Source organism: Saimiri boliviensis, chromosome 12 (genome assembly GCF_048565385.1).
Source record: "Saimiri boliviensis isolate mSaiBol1 chromosome 12, mSaiBol1.pri, whole genome shotgun sequence".
Taxonomy (NCBI): domain Eukaryota; kingdom Metazoa; phylum Chordata; class Mammalia; order Primates; family Cebidae; genus Saimiri; species Saimiri boliviensis.
In genome coordinates, this window is record NC_133460.1 from 23,477,470 (window position 1) to 23,503,669 (window position 26,200).

Below are 26,200 nucleotides of genomic sequence, written 5' to 3' on the forward strand. Positions count from 1 at the left end.
TATTTTTAGTAGAGACTGGGTTTCACTATATTGGCCAGGCTGGTCTTGAACTCTGGACCTCAGGTTATCTGCCTGCCTTGGTGTCCCAAAGTCCTGGGATTACAGGCGTGAGCCACCGCACTCAGCCGAAATCCACTTTTAAATATAACAAATGCAGGCATTTTATCTGTTTTAATATGTGTGTAGTGATGACTCATTCTGGTATGAATTTCTATTTCTCTAATGGATAAAGATTTGACATCTTTCTATGTCCTTATCTGCCATTTGTATCTTCACTTTGGTGAAATGTGTCTTTGTGTCTTTTGTTCATTCTTTCTCAACTGGATTGTTTGTTTTCTTAAGGTTGAACTTTCAAAGTTCTTACATGATACAGTCCCTTGTCAGATATGGCTTACAAATATTTTCTTCCAGAATATAGCTTTTCATCTTTTTTTTTTTTTTTTTTTTTTTTTTTTTTGAGACAGAGCCTTGCTCTGTAACCCAGGCTGGGGTGCATTGGTGCAATCTTGGCTCACTGCAACAACCTGTCTCCCAGGTTCAAGTGATTCTCCTGCTTCAGCCACTTGAGTAGCTGGGATTACAGGCGCCCACTACCACATTTTTTTTTTTTTTTAGTGGAGACAGAGTTTCACCATGTTGGCCAGGCTGGTCTCGAACTCCTGACCTCAGGTGATCTGCCCGCCTTGGCCTTTTCATCTTCTGAAGGGGTCTTTTACAGTGCAAACATTTTAAATTTTGATAAAATTTCATTTTTTCCATTTATCGTTTTATGCATCTGATGGTTTTAAGATGTCAAGAATTCTTTGCCTGGCTTAGGTACTAAAGATTTTCTCCACTGTTTTCTTCGATAAGTGTTACAGTTTTACATTTAAAACCAGGATCCATTTTGAATTAGTTTTTGTATTAGGTGTGAGGTTTAGGTTGAAGTTTTTTTTTTTCTAACTTATGGATATCTATTTTGCTCCAGCACTATTTGTTCAAAATATTGCCCTTTCTCCATTGAATTGCTTTTGCACTTTTATAAAATACTAGTTTACTTGTGTGGGTCCATTTCTGGATTCTCTCTTCTGTTCTATGGAACTGATTCTTTCTGCCAATTCCAAACTGTTTGATTGTTTTTAACTATAAGGAAGTCTTAACGTCAGGTAGAATGACTTCTTTCGGTTTAGTCTTCTTCAGAAAGATTTTTACCGGTTGCGGTTCCTTTGGCCTTCCACATAAATTTCAGAGTAAGCCTGTCTACATTTACAAAAAAATCTTGCTGAGAATTTGATAGGAATTAAGTTAAAACTACAGATCAGTTTGAAGAGAATTGACATCTCAAATATCAATGAATATGTATGTCTTGACTTTAGATCTTCTTTGATTTCTTTTATTAGTGTTTTGTAATTTTCAGCATACGAGTCCTGTACATGTTTTACTAGATTTGTACCTAAATAATTTTTGTTGTTGTTGAGTGATTGTGAATGGCATTCAGGCTATAACTTCAGTTTTCACATAATCATTGCTAGTATATACAAATGCAGTCAATATTGGTATGCTGATCTTGTATTCTGTGATCTTGAACCCATTTATTCTTGTAGTGTGTGTATGCGTGTATCCCTTTGAACTTTCTGTGTAATTGTCATTTGAAAAGTGACAGTTTTTAAAAATCTGAATGTCTAGCTGGTTGTGGTGGCTCACGCCTGTAATCTCAGCACTTTGGGAGGCCGAGGCAGGTGGATCATCTGAGCTCAGGAGTTCGAGACCAGCTTGACCAAGGAGGAGAAACCCTGTCTCTACTAAAAACACAAAATTAGCCAGTGTGGTGGCTACTTGGGAGGCTGGGGCAGGAGAATCGCGTGAACTCGGGGGCCGGAGTTTTCGATGAGCTGAGATTGCGCCGTTTCAGTCCAGTCTGGGCAACAAGAGAGACACTCTGTCACACACACACACAAAAAGATCTGTATCTCTTTTTCCTTTTTATTGCCTTATTGCACTGACTATGACTTCCTGTGCTATGCTGAATAAGAGTTGTGAGAGTGGAATCCTTGCCTTGCTCCCAATCTTATAAAGAAAGCATTGTTGTTTTGTTTTGTTTTTTTGTTTATCATTCAGTATGATAGTGATTGTACTTATTTTTAGGTGCTCTGTGTAAAGTTGAGGAGGTTTCTCTCTATTCCTAGCTTGGTGAGTTTACTATGAATCGGTGTTGAATTTTGTTACATTTTTTCATACATCAGTTCATATATGATTTTGCTTCATTGGTCTATTAATGTGGTGGATTGATATACTGAACTATTCTTGTATTCCTAGATTTCATTTGGTCTTAGTGCATGACTCTATCGATATATTTATGGATCTGATCCTGTTAATATATTTCTAGATTCGATTTGCTATTTTATTTACTTATTTTTTTTTTGAGATGGAGTTTCATTCTTGTTGCCCATGGTGGAGTGCAGTGGTGCATTCTCGGTTCACCGCAACCTCTGTCTCCCAAGTTCAAGCAATTCTCTTGCCTTAGCCTCCTGAGTAGCTGGGATTACAGGCATGTGCCACCACATCCAGCTAATTTTTAGTAGAGACAGGGTTTCTCCATACTGGTCAGGCTGGTCTCGAACTCTCAACCTCAGGTGATCCACCTACCTTGGCCTCCCAAAGTGCTGGGATTACAGGCATGAGCCACTGCACCTGGCCTCAATTAGTTAATATTTTTGAGGACTTTGTGTATGTAGGATATGAAGGGTATTGCTCTGTATCCTGTATCCTTCAATATCAAGGACATTGGGCTGGGTATAGTAGCTCATGCCTGTAATCCTAGCAGTTTGGGAGGCCAAGATAGGCAAATCACTTGAGGTCAGGAGTTCGAGAGCAGCCTGGCCAACATAGTGAAAGCCCATTTCTACTAAAAATACAAAAATTAGCTGCGTGTGGTGGTGTGTGCCTGTAATCCAATCCCAACTACTCGGGAGTCTGAGGCAGGAGAATCACTTGAACCCAGGAGGCGGAGGTTGCAGTGAGCACCACTGTATTTCGGCCTTGGTGATAGGGTGAGACTCTTTAAAAAAAAAAGTATATATTTCTGGATTAAATTTGCTAATTTTTTTGAGGACTTTGTGTGTGTAAGCTATGAAGGGTATTGACCTGTATCCTGTATCCTTCAATATTAAGGATATTGATCTGTAGTTTTCTTAGTACTATCTGGCAGCTTTGGTATTAGGAAAATACTGGCATCATAAAATGAATTTGTACTTTTTTGATGATTAACGATATTGAGCATCCTTTCATGTGTTACTGACCATTTGCATATGTTCCTTCATAAAATGCCCATTCAAATCTTTCGTCCAGTTTTTTTTTTTTTTAAAGACAGAGTTTTGCTCTTGTTGCCCAGGCTGGAGTGCACTGGCGCAATCTCGGCTCACTGCAACCTCAGCCTCCCGGGTTCAGCGATTCTCCTGCCTCAGCCTCCTGATTAGCTAGGACTACAGGTGCATACCACCACACCCAGCTAATTTTTTTGTATTTTTAGTAGAGACGGGGTTTCACTATGTCGAACTCCTGACCTCAGGTGATCCACCTGCCTCGGCCTCCCAAAGTGCTAGGATTACAGGCGTGAGACACCGTGCCCAGCCTTTTGTCCAGTTTTTTTTTTTTTCTTTTTTTTTTTTTTGAGACGGAGTTTCGCCCTTGTTACCCAGGCTGGAGTGCAATGGCGCGATCTCGGCTCACCGCAACCTCCGCCTCCTGGGCTCAGGCAATTCTCCTGCCTCAGCCTCCTGAGCAGCTGGGATTACAGGCACGTGCCACCATGCCCAGCTAATTTTTTGCACTTTTTTAGTAGAGACGGGGTTTCACCATGTTGACCAGGATGGTCTCGATCTCTCGACCTCGTGATCCACCCGCCTCGGCCTCCCAAAGTGCTGGGATTACAGGCTTGAGCCACCGCGCCCGGCCTGTCCAGTTTTTAATGTTTTTCTGAATTATTGGGCTTTAAGAGTCTTTAATATATTCTGTATGTAAGTCCCTTTTCATCAAGTATTTGTTCTATAAATGTTCCCCCTCCCTAACTTTCATTTTCTTAATATGACATTTCAAACACGTAAGGTTTTAAAATTGATGAAACCCAACTTGATTTTTTTCTTCTAAGATTTATGTTTTTCGTATCCTCTCTAATGAAGATTTTCTTCTAGGCACTTTATGGTTTTCATGCTTACATTATTCATTTCTTCTCCATAAAAATATTCTATTATTACAGAACTGTAAAACTCTATCCTTTCCCTTTGAATTATCTTTGCATCTTTGTTGAAGCCACTTGAAAATATATGGGTGAGTTCAATTCTGTTTATCCGCATGTGTATCCTAAATCCAGTACCATACTATCTTGATCACTATAGCTTTGGTCTTCAAAAAAGTCTGTAATCTTAGCACTTTGGGAGGCTGAGGTGGGTGGATCACCTGAGGCCAGGAGGTCGAGATCAGCCTGGCCAACATGGTGAGCACCTGTAATCTCAGCTACTCAGGAGGCTGAGGCAGAAGAATCACTTGAACCCGGGAGGCGGAGGTTGCAATGAGCTGAGATCACACCACTGCACTCCAGCCTGGGTGACAGAGGTAGACTCCATCTAAAAAAAAAATCTTAAAAAATTGCTTTGATTTTGTAGGTCTTTGAGGTTTCTAACTCATGAATACAGTGTATCTATTTCAGGACTTTTTTACTTTCTTCTAGCATTAGTACATGTTTTGTAGCTTTAGTACAGGTCTAATAACTTTGCTCCTATATTTCATAATTTTGATGCTGTTTTCATTAATTTCAACTTTTAAAATACTGAGCTTGTATCCTGTGACCTTACTTACTAATTAGTTTAAAAAATTTTCAGACACTTTATGCTTTTCCATATAGACAATCATGTCACAGCAGTCTCATGTCTTCTTTCACATTTTCATCCCTTTTCTTTGAGACAGGGTCTCACTCTGTCATCCAGACTGGAGTGCAGTTGTGCAATTACAGCTCCCTGCAGCCTTGACTTCCTGGGCCTTCAGTGATCCTCCTGCTCAGCTTAATGGGTAGGTGGCACTACAGGCACATGCCATCATTAAGTTTTTGTAGAGATGAGGTCTCACTATGTTGTCCAGGCTAGTCTGTAACTCCTATGCCTAAGCAATCTTCCCACCTTGGCTTCCCAAAATGCTAGGATTACAGGCATGAGCTACCACACCCAAACTCTTTTTTATTGGCTTATTGTACTGGCTAGGACATCCACTACAAGGTTGACTGCAAGTGGTGACTAGACATCTTCATCTTGTTCCCAATATTACAAGGAAGCTTTTTACTTGACCATTAAGTACAGTGTCATATGTAGGTTCTCTCATAGATACTGTTTCTTAGATTCTGGAAACTATTTAATTCCTAATCAATTGAGCAGTTTTATCATTAATGGGTGTTATTATTTTTTTTTTTTCCTACATTAAAAGAGCATGTGGTTTTTCTTTATGATATTAATATGAAACACATTGCTTTTTGAATGTTAAAGCTCGCATTTCTAGGATAAACCCTACTTGGCCATATGTGTTACTGCTATTCTTTTATAGATTGCTGTGTGCAACTTGCTATTTTAAAAAGGATTTTTACATCTATATTGAGATGTTGGTCTATGATTTTTCCTATGATGTTCTTTCTGGCTTTGGTATCTGGGTAATGTTGGTCTCATGACTTTTCTTTGTGGGAAAGTTAATCAGCTACAAATTCAATTTAATAGGACTATTCAAGTTCTCTCTCTCTTGAGTGGGCTTTGGTTCTATATGCCTTACAAGAAAGTTTTCCACTCAAGTTGCCGAATTTCTTGACATTAAGTTACTAATAAAATTCCCATATTACCTTTTTAGTGTATAGGACCTATAGTGATATTTCTGCTTTCATTCCCGATACTAGGAATTCTTTCAAAGAGTGAGGTTTTGGTTTCATAAAATTTTCTCTACTGTTTATCCATTTGTGATTTTGTGACTTTTAGCTCTTTAGCATCTCCTATTCTATTTGCTTTGGATTATTTCTGTTCTTTTCTCATTTCTTAAGGTGCAAGTTTAGACCACTGAATTGATATCTTCCTTTTTATCTAATGTAAGTATTTAATGGTTTGATTTCACCTCTAAGCACTGTTTTAGGTGTATTTCCCAAATTCTGACATATTCATTCAGTTCAAAATATTTTCAATTTTTTCTTTTTACTTTCTCTTTACTACTCATTTAGGAGTATGCTGTTTAATTTCCAAATATTAAAAGATTGTTCAGACAGCTTTGCTGTTGGTTTTTTACTTAATTCTGTCCTGGCGAGAGAATATACCTTGTATGGTTTTCATTCTTTAAAAAATTTTAGTGGGGCATGGTGGCTCACCCCTGTAATCCCAGCACTTTGGGAGGCTGAGGTGGGTGGATCACGAGGTCAGGAGATCGAGAATATCCTGGCCAACATGGTGAAACTCCATCTCTACTAAAATTACAAAAATTAGCCAGGTGTGGTGGCATGCGCCTGTAGTCCCAGCTAATCAGAAGGCTGAGGCAGGAGAATTGCTTGAACCTGGGAAGTGGAAGTTGCAGTGAGCCAAGATTGTGCCACTGTACTCCAGCCTAGCGACAGAGCAAGATACTGTCTCAAAAAAAAAAAAAAAAAAAAAAAAAAAAAAGTTTTAAGACTGTTTTAGTCCATAGTAGGTGCACTTGAAAAGAATGTATACAGGTTGGGCACAGTGGCTCACATCTGTAATCCCAGTGCTTTGGGAGGTCCAGGAGGGAGGATTGCTTGAGGCTGGGAGTTGAAAAACACTTGGCAACATAGCTAGACCCCATCTCTACAAAAATAAAAAATAGCTGGGTATGGTGGCACATGCCTATAGTCCTAGCTACTCCAGAGGCTGAGGCAGGAGGATTGACTGAGCCCAGCGTTCAAGGTTGAAGTTAACTGATTGCACCCACTGCACTCCAGCCTGGGTGGCAGTTACACACTGTCCCTAAGAAATAAAAAATATATTAATATCTCATGCTAATGAGTGTTCTACAAATGCCAATTGGTCACGTCAGTTGATAATGCATTCAAGGCTTTTATCTCCTAAGTGACTTGTGCTATCAATTACTTGACTATTTAAATATCTAATTATAATTGAAATTTTGCCACTTTTGTCAGTTTTTATTTCATGAATTTTGAAGCTGTTTTATGTGTACTTAAGCTAGAAAGACAGCTTTGCTGTACAATTCCCAAATCCCCATAATACAGAGGTATTTCCCTTGGGGTCATTCAACTTCTGCTTAGAAGAAACTTCCCATCTCTTGCTGGATGTTAAACCTCTGGCCAGCCATGTATAGGAGCTGGGGAGCAGTATGTGTTTATGGAATGAGGGGGAATGCTCCATATACAACTAGCCATTAGTTTCATTGCTTTCTCTTCACGTCTCACTCCCATCCTCCAAGGTACTAAGCATTTCTGAGCCTGGAGCCAAACTGGTTCCTTCTTTTCTTTATCCCCATATGCAAGCAGCGTAACTGTGCCTGCTTCTGCTCTAATAGCTATCTTTCCATCTTTCAAATTTTTATTTGCTGATCGTCTTTTTCCTATTCTCCTTATTGCGGTAGTTCTAGAAATTAAAATTTCTTTCCTCACATTTTAACGTTGTCCAATGTGATGGGACATGTTTAACAAAAGCACATTATTGAATACTTTCTCTGCTAGCCATTTTTAGCTTATCAAGCTGCAACATGATTTCTGTAGCTTCTGCTGATCCACTGCCCCCTGCTCATTATGCATTCACTTTTTTTCCAGCTCTGCCTCTGGAAGCTATATGTTATTTGTTGTTACCACCTGCTCTCAGGGACTGCAGGTGTGTGCCATCACACCAGCTAATTGTTTTACTTTTTTGTAGAGATAAGGTTTTACCATGTTGCCCAGGCTGGTCACGAACTCCTAGGCTCAAGGGATGCACCCTCTTCCACCTCCCAAAGTGCTAGGCATGTTGCTCTGGATCTTCCCTTGCATTCACTCTGGAAGTATCCCAATAAACTAGCTGTAATCACCAAAAAGAACTACTTGTGTTCCTGAATAGTTGCTTGGTAGGGACTGTTCAACTTCCTATCAGAATGGTATATGGGAATGTACTACACAAGTAACTCTCTTCCAGCTTTTTGCTGTGTGGCTACAAACTATTGTACCTTTTTGCAACAAACACAAGAATTTCCATGTCAACTATATTTCCAGCTGTCCTCTTGGCCTAAAATGGACACATTGTACATCATAGTTTAGAGGGGGCTAATCAGTACTGGAAAGAAATATGAAAAACACAAGGCACATAATTTGAAGAGAAACCAGAGTTTCAATTTCTCGGAGAATGTGAACAAACGGTAACATGCCCTGTTTGAGAATAAATATAAAGTTCTTGCCCTTAAACTGCTGAGTAGAATATGTAGTTGAATTGTAAAGTACATATGCTTTTACTTTACCCATCTGAGAACAAGAACAATCCATCCGTTGTATAGCATAACAAAGTGCTTGATACTTAAATACTTTCAGTGAGAGAACATATCCGAATAACCCTTACATCTCTCTCCTTTGTAGAATATAAAGGTAAGAGTGATACTAAAAATACTTAACAGTTTTTACAGTATGAGCACTGTGAAGACCTGAATAGACTAATGTCACTTAACGAGGATCTTTCTTGTGAACCCGCTGGTGGATGTGAAGGTTGGAGCTCTGGCTGAAGCCCTTCCCACACTTGCTGCACTCATAGGGCTTCTCTCCTGTATGTACTCTCTGGTGGATGAGGAGTTTGGAACTCTGACTAAATCCCTTCCCGCACTTGCCACAGTGATAGGGCTTCTCTCCGGTGTGGACTCTGAGATGGATGCGAAGATCCGAGCTCTGGCTGAAACCCTTGCCACACTCATAGCATTGGTAAGGCTTCTCTCCTGTGTGGATGCACCGGTGAATGTGAAGGTTCGAGCTCTGACTGAAGCCCTTCCCACACTCGCCACACTTGTAGGGCCTCTCTCCTGTGTGTACTCGCTGGTGGATGTGCAGGTTTGAGCGTTGACTGAAGCTCATACCGCACTCCCCACACTCATAGGGCTTTTCTCCAGTGTGGACTCGCTGGTGGATATGCAGTTTGGAGCTCTGACTAAAGCCCTTCCCACACTTGTCACATTTATAAGGTTTCTCGCCTGTATGGACAGCATGATGAATGAGCAGACTTGAGCTCCTGGTGAAGCCCTTCCCACACTTGTCACACTTATAAGGCTTCTCATCCGTGTGGACTGTCTGATGGATAAGCAGACTCGAGCTCCTTGTGAAGCCCTTCCCACACTGCTCACATTTGTAGGGCTTTTCTTCTGTGTGGTCTCTCTGGTGAAGTAGTAGCTCTGACCTTTGACTGAAGTTCTTACCACACTGACTACATTCACATTGTTTGTCTGTAGTGTGGGTTTTCTCATACGGATGACCATCTGGGCTGGTGTTAAGTATTTCCCCACAGTTATTACGGTCACAGGGTTTCCCCTCTGTATGAGCTCTCTGCTGACTATAACTGACCATCTGTGATTTCCATAAATAAATGTCTTTGCAGTTACAGTCAAGGGGATCTAAAAATTCTTTTAACTGGCCATTCTGGCAAGTTGCCTCACCACTTAACAATGGTGAGGCCAGTTCTGGTCCATGAGACAGCAGTTTAACTTGAAGGTTCTCTGAACAACTTTCTCCCCTTTTCACTTTTCTCTCAGTGCCTTCTTCCATTACAAAGAGATGTTTGCTTTCCTGATGATCCTGAGGCTCATTCTTACAGAACTTCACTGAAGAGTTTTGTGTGTCTATTTGGCTTGGGACTTTCAGAGACAAATATGTTTCACTTTCAATGTTTTTGAAATCATCACTTTGAAGAGTCATCATATCGTCCCTGTTTCTCAAAATATAAGAAGATGCTTCTCCCCACTGTTGACAAGGGGAAAGATCTAGTTCAGGCTCCCCAGCCACCTCCCCTTGATGATTCACAATACAGTCCCGACTCCCAGTAATTATACTGGCCATCCCTTCCAAAATTAGCCAGCAGGAAAGCTCATGTAACAGATCCTGAGTGCTTTCTGCTGAAGATTCTCCACAGAATTTTCACTCAAGTTGCCTAGGGAACAAAGAGAATTCAGTGGTAAGAACAAAGGGTAGACTTCAAGATTTCAAGAATGGGAGTGCCGAAGGCTTAGTAACTAGGAAAAAATTCAGCTTGTCCTTATAGTCATTCATATGCTTTGGGTTAATGTCAGGTACATTTGTATCTGGGTACAAGACAGGAATTTTCTCTTGGCTTTTAAGCATAGCCAAGGAAATTCTTCCCATACTAATCCTACAAAAGGCTGTAAGTCCTATATCCTTGCTGACGATAACATTTCATCTCACCTCACTTCCTTTTATTTTTTTTTTTATTTTTTTTTGAGAGAGTCTCGCTCTGTTGCCCAGGCTGGAGTGCAGTGGCGTGATCTGGTCGCACTGCAACCTCCACCTCCTGAGTTCAAGCAATTTTCCCACCTTAGGGATTACAGGTACATGCCACCACGCCCAGATAATTTTTGTATTTTTAGTAGAGACACGGTTTTGCCGTGTTGACTAGGCCAGTCTTGAACTCCTGGCCTCTAGTGATCCACTTGCCTCAGCCTCCCAAAGTGCTGGGATTACAGGTAATGAGCCATCATTCCTGGCTTACTTTCCTTTAAGTAAATATGCATTTAATTGGTATTCTGCTTTCAGAGGTGTTGGGGATACAAGGAAGAAAACAGAAATCCTTTTGCTTAACAAGCTAAAGTTTCCTGGGAAGAAAGACAAATATATCAAACAATGATACTACTAAGTGAGTGGTGTAGACGACTGTATAGTACAATAGAGTACAAGGAATGTATGCACAACCAGCCACGAAGGCACAGAAGAGGAACACCGACCTCAGACCCTGGGGTTTAGGAAGACTTCTGGGAGAAAATGACAGGGAAAAAAAAGAGAAGTGAAATGTGGAAGAAATACAAGTGGCTTCTTATGAAGAAGATAAAAAGGTAACAGTGGTGAAGAATGTGCCCCGGAGGGGAAGTAAGAAGCTAGAGCAAAGGGCTTAGTGTCTAATTATAAGGACCTTAAGGTTAAACCCTACAGGGATTGAGAACTATTAAAGGATTTAAATTCAGAGTGAAATGATTGACTCTGTGACTATAAACACCACTGGAAAGCAAGACTTTAGGTAGCAAGATGGCCGCTGTAACAAATCAGAAGAAAACGGTAAGGATGATGGTTGTGGAGAGAATGGGAGAGATTCATTCTAGATCATGTGATGACAAACTGAACCTAGAAGAGAAAGGAGGTGCTAAGCCTGTTCCTTGGGATCCCTGCCTGAGTGACTGGGTATGGTGGTGCTGTATAATCCGATAGGAAATGCAAGAGGAAGAAGCTGACGTAGGGAAGGGAGCAGAAACTCAAATCTGCCTTGTATAATCTGTGGTGCTGGTAGAACAATTCTTGCAGCACTGGTCAGTAAGCAGTGAGATACATACAGGTCTGGAACTCCTGTGAGAGAACTGTGCTAGGAATACAGAGTTTAGACTTACTGGTATATTAAACAAACAAACAAACAAAATATCCTCGGACTTACTATTCCTAAATGATAAAGAGCAGATGTATTAGGAGTGATGCAGAAACTAGGGGGAAAATGTACAGCTCAAATCATGTATAATAGAAGGCTTCTTCACGGGCAAAGCATCTTATAAAATTTTAGAAATTCAAACGCCAAACTTAGAATCAATTACTACAAAGGGAACACTGACCCCATTTCTCTAGAGTCTATGTCTCAGGAAATAATAAATAATGATAAAGACATTTCTTAATTCAACCTAGGCATTCCTAAGTGCTAGTTTCTGCTGTTAGTAGCACTCTCCCAGCTCGCCCTCATTTTCTTAGAAATATTGGATGGCTAACAGCAGTGGCCTCATATAAAGCCCCAAGAATAAAATAAACAATCTGCTAAAAAAAGGCTGCTAATAGTATTAACTGGACTGAAGAGAAAAGCAAAGGTTGAGGTAATGCTAAACCAACACAATGACTGATTAAGGTACAAAAAAGAAGCAATTGACAACATATGTGCCAAGAATAAAACCTCAAGCTAAATTTTTATTTTATTTTTTTAGACAGTCTCCCTCGTCACCCAGGCTGGAGGTGCAATGGTGTGATCTCGGCTCACTTCAAACTCTGCGTCCCAGGTTCAAGCGGGTCCTGCCCCAGCCTCCCAAGTAGCTGGGATTACAGGCACCCACCACCACTCCTGGCTAATTCTTGTATTTTTAGTAGAGATGGGGTTTCACCATGTTGGCCAGGATGGTCTTGAACTCCTGAGCTCAGGTCATCCACCTGCCTCAGCCTCCCAAACTGCTGGGATTACGGTTGTGGGCCACTGCGGTTGGCCCTCAAGCTAAACTTTTAATGGTAGTTCTGACAAAGAAGATGCCCAGGGCTGGAAATGAAGAAGCAAGGCATGCCCCCAGGTAACTTAGTGTCAAAAGAGGTGGCCTTAAAAATGACCTACACTGCTTTGCAGGGGAGCATGGGGACTAGGAGGCCCACCTGAGGCTCAGCCCTAGCCCTCAGCCCACCCACCGGGGGAGTTTACTGCTTGGATACTCCCCTTGCCCATGCCTCCAGCCACAAAACAATTCGATTTGTTTTTCCCAAAATAAAACCTCAGCTAGCTCTGCCAACTGTCCCCCCACCCAAACAAACAAACAAAAAAAGGCCTACAATATCCCACCATCTGGATTCTTATTACCTCCCTCTTAGCCCAATCAGCGGAAGTATCCCCTAAAGTAGAACACACATGCCTGCCAAAGTGGTTCAAGCACGGGTTGAGGACACACTCCAGAATCATACTGAGAAAACAAGAATTTTGAAAAAATATAGGAGACAAACAGAATTTTTTTTTTTTTGGCGTTGGAGTCTCGCTGTCACCCAGGCTGGAGTGCAGTGGTGTGATCTCGGCTCACTGCAATCTCTGCCTCCCAGGTTCAAGCCATTCTTCCGCCTCAGCCTCCCGAGTAGCTGGGACTACAGGCATGTGCCACCACGCCCAGCAAATTTTTTATATTTTTAGTAGAGATGGGGTTTCACCATGTTAACCAGGATGGTCGTGATCTCCTGATCTGGTGATCCGCCTGCCTCAGCCTCCCAAAGTGATGGGATCACAGGCGTGAGCTACCACACCTAGCGGACAAACAAAATTTAAAAGGTACATAATTAAAATCCCAGAAAATTGGAGTGGACATCACATTTAAACACAATCTAATAATAAAATACTAAACGTGCTCCCCAGAGCCTACGTGTGCATGCGCGGAGCGCGCACGCGGCGGTTGGGCCGTTGGCTGCGCCGCCCCGGGATCCACCGCGACTCCGCCATCAGCAGCCGCCGTGAGCACGCGGATTCCAGCCGGTGCCAACGAGCCCGGGGGCACAGCCCGCGGCGGCCAAGCTCAAGGCCGGCTGAGCGGGACACCGCCTCTGCCTCAGCCACCGCCGCCGAAGACTACTGGGACTGGCGCCTGCGACGAACAGGAGGAGGAGGAGGAGGAGGTCGAGCGGCCTCACCCCGGGCCGCCGCCCCAGGCGCCGCCTCGCGGGCCCCGCAGCTCTGAGGTTGCTCGCGCTCCCTGCCAGTCGCCATGGATCGGATGAAGAAGATCAAACGGCAGCTGTCAGTGACACTCCGAGGTAGCCGAAGCACAGAAAAGACCAATGGTGCCACTGAGCAGATGGGCCTGGATGAGAGTGGTGGTGGTGGTGGCAGTGACCCCGGAGAGGCCCCCGCACGTGCTGCTCGTGGGGAACTTCGCTCTGCACCAGAGATTGTGCATGAGGACTTGAAGATGGGGTCTGATGGGGAGAGTGAGCAGGCTTCGGCCACATCCTCGGATGCGGTGCGGGCTCCGGTGAGAGTGCGCATGCGCAGCCATCCCCCACGCAGGATCTCCACTGAGGACATCCACCAGCGCCTATCGCTACCGGCTGACATCCGGCTACCTGAGGGCTACCTTGAGAAGCTGACCCTCAATAGCCCCATCTTTGACAAGCCACTCAGCCGCCGCCTCCGTAGTGTCATCTTGTCTGAGATGGGCTTTGGGAAACTGGAGACTTACATTAAGCTGGACAAGCTGGGCGAGGGTACCTATGCCACCGTCTACAAAGGCAAAAGCAAGCTCACAGACCACCTTGTGGCGCTCAAGGAGATCAGACTGGCACATGAAGAGGGGACACCGTGCACCGCCATCCGGGAAGTATCTCTGCTCAAGGACCTCAAACACGCCAACATTGTTACACTACATGACATTATCCACACGGAGAAGTTGCTCACCCTTGTCTTTGAGTACCTGGACAAGGACCTGAAGCAGTACCTGGATGATTGTGGGAACATCATCAACATGCACAACGTGAAACTGTTCCTGTTCCAGCTGCTCCGTGGCCTGGCCTACTGCCACCGGCAGGAGGTGCTACACCGAGATCTCAAGCCCCAGAACCTCCTCATCAACGAGAGAGGAGAGCTCAAGCTGGCTGACTTTGGTCTGGCCCGGGCCAAGTCAATCCCAACAAAGACGTACTCCAGTGAGGTGGTGACACTGTGGTACCGTCCCCCTGACATCCTGCTTGGGTCCACGGACTACTCCACTCAGATTGACATGTGGGGTGTGGGCTGCATCTTTTATGAGATGGCCACAGGCCGGCCCCTCTTCCCGGGCTCCACGGTGGAGGAACAACTGCATTTCATCTTCCGCATCTTAGGAACCCCAACTGAGGAGACGTGGCCAGGCATCCTGTCCAATGAGGAGTTCAAGACCTACAACTACCCCAAGTACCGAGCCCAGGCCCTTTTGAGCCACGCACCCCGACTTGATAATGACGGGGCTGACCTCCTTACCAAGCTGCTGCAGTTTGAGGGTCGAAATCGGATCTCCGCAGGGGATGCCATGAAACATCCATTCTTCCTCAGTCTCGGGGAGCCGATCCACAAACTTCCTGACACTACTTCCATATTTGCACTAAAGGAGATTCAGCTACAAAAGGAGGCCAGCCTTCGGTCTTCATCAATGCCTGACTCAGGCATGCCGGTTTTCCACGTGGTGGACACCGAGTTCTAAGCCACAGACCGAGGCCCCAGCAGGCAGCGGCTGGAGGGATGCCACAACCTTCACAGGGCAGCCCCCAACTACATCTTCCCTGCTTACTCTCTGCCTACCTGCCTGAGCCATGTTCGCCTGCCCACTTGTCCCCTGCTGTCTGCCCAAACACCCGACCATTGGCCTGTCAACCCACCCACTGGCCCGTCTGCTGGGTGCTAACAAAGCGCTCATCACTCCTTCAAAAAAAAAAAAGAAAAAAAAAAAAGAAACATATTGCTATGAAAAATAATAATTCTAAATTAATAAAATAATAGAAGATGATGATAGATTAGGTAACTTGTTTCATAGATATGTGTCAGGCTGTTTTATTCAAAGCCCTGCAATCTAGATGAGTTAAACAGTAAAATGAACACAGGGCTAAGATGGAAGATTGAGGAATTCTAAGAATGCATATGAAAAGACAGACAAATAGAGAGGTAAAAGTAAATGCCCACCTCCAAGGAATTGCATGAGGACAGTGAAGACAGAACACACAGAGAGAAAATGATCAAAGAAATAACAAAAAAATGTTTCCTAGAATTCAAGATTCAGGGCTCAATAAATGCTAAAAAATGGTATGTAAATAGATTCCCAACTAAACATACCGTTTTAAAACCTCAGGACTTCAAGGAAAAAACAAACAAAACCCAGAAAATGCTAAAAGTTTCTAAACAGAAAAGCCAGGTTATGTGCAAATAAATGAGAATTATATTGACAATGAACAACTAATTAGCAATATTGCAAATCTTCAATATCTTCAAATTTTGGGTAAAACGTGATTCTGAAATTATAATTTTTACTCAGCCAATTAACCATTTAGAAATCAATAAAGTACATAATTAGGCCAGGCGTGGTGCTTCATGTCTGTAATCCCTGCTCTTTGGGAGGCTGAGGAGAAGGGATTGCTTGAGCTCAGGAGTTTGAAACCAGTGTGTGCAACATGGCAAAACCCTCTCTCTACAAAAGACGAAACAAAAAAAACCCCAACCCCCAAAACAATAGTTAGTTGAATCAACTGTTGAAACATAAAAAAAAAAAAAAAAAAAACAAAACAAAAAAAAAAAACTCTACAATAACAGTATGGAGTCAAAACCCCACAAATAAAATATATTTTTAAAAAGCAAGTATTAGCTTCAGAGGAAAAATAAAAAAGGAACTATAATCATACTGTACTACTTGACTCTAGAGTGAATAACTAGTTACAAAGTCAAAGCAATGTAAGCATTAATCACTGACATGATTCTAACATAAATTCTCAGGAGGCTAGGCATTTGGGGAGGTAATATAAAAAAACTACATCTTCATCTATCATATGAGAAAGTCAATAGAAATTATAAAATATTGATAAATTGAGAAATAACAGTATATCACAAAACAATAAATTTAAATTTAGATGATACTGTGGTGCCATTTTCTACCTGTTACACTAGCACAAACCCGAGATCTGAAGACACACATTGCTGGTGAGTGTAAACTGATATGGACAGACATTTTGACAATTATCAATCAATGTCATAAATGTATGCACTCAGTATTCCAGCTTAGAACTTTACTCCTCAGATTTCTAGGCATAGTTTGTAAAATGACATTTACGTGAGACTGCTCACTTTGTAAAGGCCAATGACCAAAACATGAGCTACAAACATGAAAGAAACTTCATTGTGCACCTTTTATATTTATTTATTAGTTTTATTTTTTATTTTTTGAGATGGAGTCTCACTCTGTCACCCAGGCTGGAGTGCAGTGGAGCCATCTCGGCTCACTGCAACCTTCACTTCCCTGGTTCAAGTGATTCTTCTGCCTCGCCCAGCTAATTCTGTATATTTTTAGTAGAGATGGGATTTTATTGTGTTAGCCAGGATGATCTCAATCTCCTGACCTCGTGATCCACCCACCTCAGCCTCCCAAAGTGCTGGGATTACAGGTGTGAGCCACTAATATTTATTTTTTAACCATGTGAACGCATTTATTGTTTACATGAGAGAGAAAAATAACTATATAAACATACTGTCTGGAGTAGAAAGACAAGTCCAATAAGGAGCTAGAAAGATGAAAATTGAGTGCCTTTGGGAAGCCACATTGTGGCTGATGGAGCAGCAGAGCCAGGTAACAGGAATGTTTTTATTATGAGCTGTCCATACAACTTGTTTTACCCAGGTGTATGTATTACTTTGTTTACAAATTTCAAAAGCAATGGCAAAAATGAAAAAGAAAAATGACAAAAGAAAAACAGGGCAGTTTGTGGCAGTTACATCACAAAATGGGCTGAAATGATTAAATGGATTTTAAAGGCTATTGCTTCAACACCCATAACATACAGTAGTTGGAAATAGCTAGTGGTTATAGAAATTGTAGGTATATGAAAATCAATGGGGGAGGAATTTTACGAAAGGTACATTTTCATAAGCAGTAATGAAAGCGTAATGTAAACTTTTAAAAAAATGTTTAAATTAATATGAAGAATGAGGCCAGGCACAGTGGCTCATGCCTGCAATACCAGCACTTTGGGAGGCTGAGGTGGGTGGATCACTTGAGGTCAGAGTTCAAGATCAGCCTGGCCAACATGGCAAAACCCAGTCTCTAATAAAGACACAAAAAACAGCTGGGCATGGTGGTGGGTACCTGTAGTCCCAGCTACTCAGGAGGCTGAGGCAGGAGAATTGCTTGAACCCAGGAGGTGGAGCTTACAGTAAGCCGAGATTGTGCCACTGCACTCTAGCCTGGGTGACAGAGTGAGACTTCGTCTAAAAGAAGAAGAAAAGAAAATATGAAGAATGAGTGTATAACATTAGGAGAAAATACTGACATAAGAAAAGGGGTCCTTTTATAGGGAGTTAACACGGCAGAAAAAAGCTCTAACACACACTGCATAAAACAGCAAATTAAAAATGCACACAGTGCAATCCCATAAAATTTTAATACATATAATATACATACGTAAGTATAGAGTACATACAAAGTGATTTTATTTCATATTATACTGTGTTTTTAGACTTTTATGTCTTACCTGTATAAATGAAAAATGTTGAACAACTATGTTCCATTTTATGTCAATAAAAATGAAAACTTACAGCAGAGCTTGAAACTGGAAGCCCATCTCCTACTTCATTTTTGTCTACCTATAAACCATTCTCTACAAAGCAGTCACAGTGATACTGGGTCAATCAGAGCACATCATTCCCTGATCCGATGGCTGCCCACTAAAGATAAATTCACTTTTCTTTTTTTTGAGATGGGGTCCCATGCTGTCTTTTAGGCTGAAGTGCAGTGGTGCTATCTCAGCTCACCGCAACCTATACCTCCCCGCTCAAGCGATTCTCCCACCTCAGCCTCCCAAGTAGCTGGGATTGCAGGCATGTGCTATAACGCCTGGCTAACTTCTTGTCATAAATCCACTTTTTCCCAGTGCCTTCAATGCCCTAACTGGGCCAGGCTCTGCCCACCACCTCTTCTCAGTCTGTTCTTAGATGCACCCTGTGGGTCTACCACATTCCTCCTTACAGGTCTTTGGATCTCTTATGTGTTTCTCATTGCCTGGAATGTTCTTCCCCTCCTTAGCCACCTGCTTAAACTATTGATCCCTTAGCTCCCAGTTTAATGTCACTTCAGAGGCTCTCCCTAAGACACATTCACCACCCGCATTCCAACACATGCCTTCGATCTCTTAGTGTTCCATCCTTCATAGGACTTACTGTATAGTAATACTCCAAAGAATTACATCATAAATGATGTTTAAGGGAGACTTACTTGCAACATCTAACTTGAGCTTGAAAAACAATGGCAACAATCTAATTTTTACCCTATTTCATGCATTAGATAGACTAATTTTAGGGCAGTATCCTTGGGATCTAGGAGTGTTAATAAATTTAAAAGAAGTTAAAGTTAAAAAAGAATTGGTGGGAGATTTTGATACTGAGGATGAGAAGAGAGAAACTCTTCTGAGACAGGGTCTCACTCTGTCGCCTGGGCTGCAGCCTGGAGATCTTTGTTCACTGTAGCATCAACCTCTCTGGCTCAGGTGATCCTCCCACCTCGGCCTCCCACTTAGTAGCTGGAACTGCAGGCATGTGCCACTAGGCCCGAGTAATTTTTTATACTCTTTGTAGAGGGCGTTTTGCCATGTTTCCCAGGCTGGTCTCCAGCCCCTGGGCTTAAGTGATCTTACTACCTCTGCCTCCCAAAGTGTTAGGATTACAGGAATGAGACACTAAGTCAAATTTTGTTGGAAGATCTTTCCTTTTCACCTCCTTGGCTACTTCCATCCAAATCATTTCCTGTGTGCCTACAAAACATGTCTAAGCTCAAGTTCTCAACTACTGACTCTTTCCTTGTCACTGTCTTCTTGTGTCATTGCTGAGTTGTCATCTTCACCCCATTCCCACCATTATCCTGACATTAACCTTAACACTCTCAGGAACAATTTACCCAACCCTCTGACCTCACATTTCTTCATCTCCACAGTGCTAATGATCTCAACCACACTTCATCAAACTGTGATGACCATAATCAGGAGTCCACTACCTGGACCCCTCTGCTCTTAAAATAGTAATCTCCCTAATATTCTACACTTTAAAAATCACTTCCTATGCTTTCTGTTTTTCCTCCTCCCTCATATTTGCTTCATCAAGGTCATCACCCTTAACCCTTCCTCTTTTTTACCTCTCAACCATAGTATGCTTCTGACCTCCAGGTTTCCCTAGTTGTATCCATCATATGTCCTTTCTTCTTCTAAACTAAGTAGTTGAACATTACTGGGAAAATAAAACAGTACAGACACACACACCCATAAAACACTCTCCTCAGGGATCCCTTGGCTTAAAATACCAACCACTGCTAAATATTTATTTCCAGCCCTAACCTCTCCCCTCACCTCCAGACTCCAACTTTCTACCTTTTACATCTACACTGGGATGTATAAAGGTGCTTAAAACTTAACAGGTCCCAGCATTTGGGGAGGCTGAGGGGAGCAGATCACTTAAGGTCAGGCGTTCAAGACCAGCCAGGCCAACATGGTGAAACCTTGTCTTTACTAAAAATACAAAAATTAGCCAGGTGAGGTGGTATGCGTCTGTAGTCCCAGCTACTCAGGAGGCTAAGGTGGGAGGATCACTTGAACCCAGGAGGTGGAGGTTGCAGTAGGTCAAACAAACAAAAAACTCAACAGGCCCCAACAGTACTCTTGTTCCCAGCAATCTCCATCAACATCTGCCCTTCCCCAGTCGTCCCCATTTTAGTAAATAGCCACAAGAACCACTCAATTGCTCAAACCAAAATTCCAGAAATCATTTCATTCTCATCTTCACATCTCAGCCATCACCCACCTCCTTTACCTCTAAGGCGTATCAGCATCCACCCAGCTTCCCCCCAACACTGTCACCTCTCCACGCCTGGGCCGCACGTGTCTCACTTGCACCAACCTCCTGCTTGATCTGTCTCTACTCTTGCTACCCTAAACATGAGTTTTCCACGTGGCAGCCAAGGTGATCTTTTGAAACAAAAACTAGGCCAAGTGTGAAACTCTCCAAAGGCTTTTCGGGGGCTATTGAGTAAAATCCAGATTCTGCATCCTGGCCCGTGAGGGTCTCCTGTCACCTCCCCAACCCTGGCCTCTCTTATGACCATACTCAGCACCAGGTGCCCAGCAGGCCCTTGAACCACATCAAATTCACTGTAGTTTTTGTGCTAGCTGCCCCCTCCCTTCCTTATCATTCAGTTCTCAGCCCAACTGTCGCCTCCTCAGAAAGCACGTCCCTGACCATCTAATCTACAGGAGTACCTTGTATCTATCATTTTCCTGGTTTAATTAATTTCTTCTTATGATTTATGCCTCATCTTATTTTCGTATTTATTCACTTGCTTTATTTACTGTTTCTCCCCACTGAGATCTAAGTTCCCCGAGAACAGAGAGGCTGCCTCATTTGTTCATGATTGCATTCTCAAAACCTCCAGCAGGGCCTGGGACTTAAGAGGAGTCCAAATATTTATTCAGTCAATGTGAGCAAATCTGGTTCCCTCTAGGGCTCTGTCTGATGAAACAATGCTTCTTAAACTTTCTGTGGTGAAGAACCAGTTTTTTGGTTTTGTTTTTCAAGTTCTCAATTTTAGTACTCATATATGCACAGCGCATGGGCTGGTACCACTCTCTAAGGCACATTTTCAAAAGCAGAGTGATAGAATACGTAAAAGTCATAAGGGCTGTCTCATAAATTCGATCAGCTAGGCCAGCTTCGGCCTGAGTCTAAAGAGGCACCACTCCCTCCTTCCTTGGGCCTGAGCTGCAGGAGTGACATGACTTACTCAAGTCATCACCAGATGGGGAAGGGAAGAATGAGGGTAAAGATAAAGGTAAGGATGGGTACTTTCTCCGAAGCTTTCTGTTCACGGTCACTGGTCTCCACTCTGAGGAAGAGGGCTGGAAGAGAAGCCTCAAGCCCCTCAGTAAAGGTGGGACAAACAAGCAGAAGCAAAGGTTGCTGCCTTCAAGCTCCATCACCGCATCCTTTAGCAAGGCATGACAGCATATTACAAGCAAGTGGGCTCGCGGCTCTTCCCAACCAGACCTTCTCTTTAGACCGCAGAGAAAAAAGACTTCTTTCTGTTTAAGGCTGTTCTCTCCTGTGCATTCTAGATCAAATCCCTTCTATCTTCAGAGATGCAAGCCCATCGATTATCTTTTATCTCATCTCTTTTTTATCTGTCTTCCATCCAGTCATCTGGATTGTCTAATCTTCCTTCTCTACCTCAACAATATTCAAGCCATTTCAGATCCTGTCAATTCTACGTCCGAAATTTCCCTCCAGTGTGTTACTTCTTTTCCATTTCCACTGCCAGTCTTGGTAAGACTCTTACTATTTTTTTTTCTTACCTAGGTCAGAATAACTCTTTACCAGTTCTTCATAGTACAATTTCTGTCATCTTTTAGTCCCTAGGTTAGACAATCGGAGTTATTAATTTCTTAAGGTCCTAAAGATAAAGTGGCAGGTGGGATTCCATGCTAAGAAGGGAAAGGATATGCTGATGGACTACTAACTTAGTGGTCGGTAAAAAAATGACAGGAATAGACCAAATAAGAGCAATCACTGTGACAAGGGAAGGGAGAAAAGGAAGGAAATAATGCTCTTGTTAAAGCAAGACAAAGCTGGGACTGAAAAACTGAATGATCAACAGTCTTCTCAGGTGTCAGTGGCACTAAGGATTGACTCCAAGGCTGCGCTCCTGCTTACAGTGGAGAGAGCAGACTCAATATTCTGAAGGCCAATTGAAGAGGAAAGTCACAAGATCAATCATTTCCTGTTTCTATCAGACAAATGTCAACCTCCTCAGAACTGTACACATGTCATCATGGGGCCTTCCACTTCTTTGCAGAGCCCACCTCTGCTGTATCTAACAATTTACTTTGAAATGGAAAAGCAGGAAGAGGCACACTAGATTACCTGGAGTCATCTAACACATCACACTTGAGTTTAGCACAGTCCTTTCCACAGTAAGCCCTGACTTACAGAGTTCTCCCATCCATTTTAGAGCTTTCAGTCTCAGGAAAATCAATAACCCTCTTTCTGAAGCATGAGGATGAGTTAGAATTCTCCTCCTCTGAGATCCTATAGCATCTTTCACATCCCTTTATTATAGCTATCAAATCTGTCTCCCAAGTTTGCTGTAAGATTCTGAGGGATAGGAGCTATGCTCAACTCATCTTTGTTTTTTGAGACAGATTCTCACTCTGTTGCCCAGGCTGGAGTGCAGTGGCATGATCTTGGCTCACTGCAAGCCCCACCTCCCGGGTTTAAGCAATTCTCCTGCCTTAGCTTCCTGAGTAGCTGGGATTATAGCTGCCAACATGCCCAGCTAATTTTTGTATTCTTAGTAGAGATGGGGTTTCACCATGTTGGCCAGGCTGGTCTCCAACTCCTGACCTCAGGTGATCCTCCCGCCTCAGCCTCCCAAAGTGCTGGGATTACAGTTGTGAGCCACCATGCCCGGCCTCAACTTGTCTTTAAATCCCCAGCAATGAGCACAATTGACTTGGAATCTAAAAGACAAATATAGATTCATATTCAATTTAATGAATAATAATACAACTAAAAGAAAACCTAAAGATAGTAAAACCCAAGACCCTCAGTTTACAGATGAAAATCCAAAGTTCCTAAGGGTGAAGTGACTTATCCAATGTCACGGAGGAAGGGAGAGGTGAACTAAGACTCCTGCCTGTCAGCATACCTAAGGACACTGTCTGGTACATAGAAAACACGCAGTGACTGGAATGAAGTCCTTTCTCTAAATTAAAACACGCACCAGAATCTCAAAATTTACCAAACTAGCAATACCCAATTGCAGCGGCAGTGAATAACTAATCATCAGGGAACAGGCACAAGCGAAGGAAAAAAAATATATGGATTCTACTCAGGTTAATCTCTCTCGAAGTCCTCAATTACTTTTTAGGTCACAGAGAAGCCATGCTCTCAGTACCTCGATACAGCTTACTATCCTCCAAAACAGATTCTTCTAAGAGCTCATGTGTGTTGAGGGCTGTATTTGCCAAGCAAAAAGACAGCCTGTGCTGGTAGTGTTAAATATCAATTTTTTTTTTTCCCCTTAAAACCCAGTCTGATATTTTATTCAAACAACTTCTGGTGTGATGAACTGTTTAGTTAATGGAGAAAGAACAGCCTGAAGTTAGAAAACACAGGATTTACTTCTGGCATGCTGCTCTCTGCAACAAAGGACAAGACACTTTCCGTCAGCTCCCTCAGAGTTAGAGCTCTCCACCACAAAATGCCAGGACAGGGCAAAGAGGGGGCTGACCATCTCAAACACCCTGGGAGTCTAAGGGTTAATTTGGAGGTAACCTCCTACAGATGGTTTTACCAAGACAAATGAGAACTCTCTTTTAAAAAAGTATGACTTAGTAATTTTTATTGGAACAGTTAAATATGTAGACATCTTAATGAAAGAGAACAAAACCTGAGTATAAAAGATGAGTAAGTCATTTTACCTAACTTAGAGACACTTATATCAAGTATATAGAGAGAAACTTCACAATAAACCTTTGGATGTACAAATATCAACAAAATAAAAAAAGAGTGAAACTCTCCTTTCTTTTCTTTTCTTTTTTTTTTTTTGAGACCGAGTTTTTATTCTTGTTACCCAGGCTGGAATGCAATGGCACGATCTCGGCTCATTGCAACCTCCGCCTCCTGGGTTCAGGCAATTCTCCTGCCTCAGCCTCCTGAGTAGCTGGGATTACAGGCACGCGCCACCATGCCCAGCTAATTTTTTGTATTTTTAGTAGAGACGGGGTTTCACCATGTTGACCAGGATGGTCTCGATCTCTTGACCTTGTGATCCACCCGCCTCGGCCTCCCAAAGTGCTGGGATTACAGGCTTGAGCCACCGCGCCCGGCCAGAAACTCTCCTTTCACTATGTCTAGAAGAGAGGATGAATCTTAGTTCTTTAAAAAACGCCACAGAGTTCCGATGCATAGCCTGGTTGAAAAGCATTTCTATGAGTGATTTTCTAACCACTGTGCTGCCATTTAACACATTTCCTCGTTTTTGACTCTTTCGCAGTTAATAAATGATCACTATTAATATGCATACTTTTTGTGTACAGGTAACATAATATGCTCGTCAAGATGGTAAGCTCCTTGAAGAAAAAAGCACGGTGGTTTATCATTCTGTTTTGCTGAGACCGCTTAGCACTGGCATGAGTATGGAATAGTTTGGAATGACTTTCAACGTGAGTGAAATGTCTGGCAGGAAAAGGCAGGCTTTGAGACGCTCCCCATGAGAGCACAGCCCAGTGCTCTGAGGAGCAGAATAAATTCACGGAGGCAGGGTGAGGGGATTTGTGCAGAGCCTGGTGACATCATCTGCTAGCTACATGCCCTTAGTATCTTAATGACCATACACTCATAACCACAAAACGCCGTACTGGGGCCTGACAATAAATAAAACAACACACCTCACAGGGACATTTCAGAGAGATGGCATTTTAGGAGAAATGGAACGCCAACTCACCCAAATCTTGGTCATTTCTTACTCCCAGGGAGGACAGGTTCCTGGAAGGGCAGCTAGGGAAAGAGAAAAAGCCATGAAAATCAAGCCCAGCAAGACTGCAGGGAAAGTTACTCCGCTCCTGCCTCTGACGCCTCTTCAGTCAACCCTTCCTCTCGCACTCCCTCCATGAGGTGAGAGGTGACGCCTTTTCTGTCACCACCTTCATCTCTCTCCACAGTGCTTTCAATTAAACAAGCCAAGTCTTCCCCTTAAAACCAAGAGGCTAAGTAAATCCCGCAGCAGCCGGCAGCTCTAAGTCATGCCCATTTCCTCTGACTTTCTGATCTCTGCCCTAAAGTTCTAGTTAAGAGCAGGAGCTCTCGGGTGATATGACCGCCTCTCAGGATGGATTTCGGTTGCCCAAGACGCCTTCCCCGATCTCATTCTCAGGAGCCTGGCTGGTTCCTGCAGTGCGGGGGCTCAGATGCAAGCTCTTTTCAGCCACGGCAGTGCTGCTGCGGACAGAAACCTCAGTCTCTCACGGGACCCCCGCTACGTCGCTTAACGTCTACCGAAAACCCGCTGCAATAACGCTCGTCACACGCGCGGAAGAGGCCGGCGTGGCCGACCACGAAGCCCCCAGCCTGCCCAGGCCAGAGCTTGGCCAGGCGAGAGGAGGGGCCCTCGGAGGCGCGGCCCCTCAGCTGCTCAGCGGCAGGACCCGGCAGGTTTCAGTGTGGTCGCAGCCCGGCCTCGGGTGCGCAGCAGCTCGGAAATGCGGCGCCGTGACACACGTGCCGCCGCGGGCCGCGCCTCCGCAGCTCGCATGCCCTACCATCGCCGCCCTCCGGGCTTCTGCGGCTCGGCGGCCCAGCGCCTTCCCGCGGCACACCCATTTCCTGACCCCTGAACACCTCTGCCAGGGCCCAGGGCAGCCCTGCCCGTCTCACCTCCCACGTGGAACCCCACACCGCCAAGGGCCAGATTCCGGATGAGGACGCCTCGCGCGCCGAGGGCTTCGAAATAC

At 43.4% G+C, this 26,200-nt stretch overlaps 1 protein-coding gene and 1 pseudogene across 1 annotated transcript; one reads left to right on the top strand and one right to left on the bottom strand.

Annotated features, from left to right (window-relative positions):
* Window positions 1–419: 419 nt before the first annotated feature.
* ZNF239 (zinc finger protein 239) lies at window positions 420–26,200 on the bottom strand. The gene is made up of 3 exons (XM_010340629.3): window positions 26,124–26,200; window positions 25,195–25,247; window positions 420–10,127 (listed from the first exon to the last, which is right to left on the bottom strand). Exon 3 carries the CDS (start codon window positions 10,034–10,036, stop codon window positions 8,660–8,662), a length of 1,377 nt encoding a protein of 458 aa, XP_010338931.2. The 5' UTR covers window positions 10,037–10,127; window positions 25,195–25,247; window positions 26,124–26,200; the 3' UTR covers window positions 420–8,659.
* On the top strand, window positions 13,354–15,407 carry LOC101053008 (cyclin-dependent kinase 16 pseudogene; annotated as a pseudogene).